The sequence below is a fragment of the Octodon degus genome, unplaced genomic scaffold, assembly GCF_000260255.1.
Source record: "Octodon degus isolate 3935 unplaced genomic scaffold, OctDeg1.0 scaffold00004, whole genome shotgun sequence".
NCBI lineage: Eukaryota > Metazoa > Chordata > Mammalia > Rodentia > Octodontidae > Octodon > Octodon degus.
In genome coordinates, this window is record NW_004524580.1 from 32691386 (window position 1) to 32692720 (window position 1335).

Consider the following 1335-nt stretch of genomic DNA (forward strand, 5'->3'; position numbering starts at 1 on the left):
TTTTTTTTTTTTTTTTTTTGTGGAACCGGGCATTGAACTCATGTCCTTGCGCTTACCAGGGAAGTGCTCATTCCACTGAGCCATCTCCCTGGCCCCTAAAGGAGATTTGAAAACCACTCCAGTTAACAGCATGAGAGCAGTAGGCAGGTGCCACAAACGCGTCTGACTGTAGGGCAACTCAGAGGTGACAGGGACGAGCAGAGGACACGTGCAGCCGGGGAGGCGCCCAGGACGAATGCTCAGGGGAGCGGGGCAGGCATTTACCTCGCGACGTCCATGGAGCTTGCCCCAGATTTAAAGAAATCTGTGGAATCTTCAATGACGCTGACGTTGCTTAAAATTCCAGCCCAGATGACCTGTGTATGGAGGGGAGGTGTGTGGGGAGGCGCCCCGGAACCGCGGCTGGAGCCCCAAGACCCAGGCCACAGCCTGCCTGTCTGCAGGCGCGCAGAACAGGTGGGCGTGAGCGGGGCGACGCACACTGCCGCTGGCCCTGGGGCCACCGCCGCTGAGGCCGCGCTGCTGCCCGCTGGCTGCCTGAGTGGCAAGGGCCTGGACTACAGGAGAGGCCGAGTCCTGTGCCCACCGCGACCCCCGCAAAGCCGACCCAGAATAGCGTACACGGGGTGCGCCACAGACACTTTGGAGTCCGTTTCCCATTGCAACTCACACAAAAATAGGAAGCCAAGTTCCCTGCCCACCACCCGAGGCCAAGGATGCCTGCTGCGAATGCGCCCGGTTCCCACGGTGGAGGGAGGTGAAGAGCCCCACGCGGTCACCTTGATGGTGTCCGCCACCTTCAGCTCCTCGGCTGTGAGTTGTACCACGGAGGCTTCGCCCGCCGAAAAGTACTGGGAGGCAGGAATCATTTTTCCATCTTCAAACTGCAGATTTCTCACCACCAGCTGCAAAACAGCAGCCGAGCAAGCTGCAAAACAGCAGCCGAGCAAGCGCGAACGCTGAGGGCGGGTCGTCCCCCGGCCCGAAGGGTGGAGAAAGTCCCAGAGAATGAAGAGGGAGAGACTGCACACCACTGCGCGCAAAAGCACAGAAATGGCGTCGTCATGGTGGTGGCCGGAAGGAGACAGAAGAAGTGTGGGTCGGACGCTGGCTTCGGGAGCCCAAGTGCTTGGGCTGAAGCCGGCTTTAACCGCGGACAGCAGGACTAACCGCGCCTCTGCTGCCGCACGCGGTGCGGGTAGGCATGAAATGGCTTCCATCTCGGAAGCTGGAGAGGGCCTGATGCCAGGGTTATGCCCACTTCACTGGGCATCCCTGAGGCTCTCGGAGGCGAAGCAATCTGCCCAGCGTCCCCCAGGTTCGAGGAGCACCACA

The 1335-nt window shown here is 60.6% G+C and overlaps 1 protein-coding gene across 1 annotated transcript in view; it reads right to left on the minus strand.

Moving 5' to 3' along the window:
• Aldh1l2 (aldehyde dehydrogenase 1 family member L2) overlaps positions 1 to 1335 on the minus strand; it is a 51253-nt gene that overhangs the window by 26113 nt on the left and 23805 nt on the right. The window contains exons 7-8 of the mRNA XM_023717326.1: positions 780 to 905; positions 265 to 356 (exon numbers count right to left, since the gene is read on the minus strand). Coding sequence (XP_023573094.1) covers positions 265 to 356; positions 780 to 905 — 218 coding nt within the window. The remainder of the gene's footprint in view (positions 1 to 264; positions 357 to 779; positions 906 to 1335) is intronic.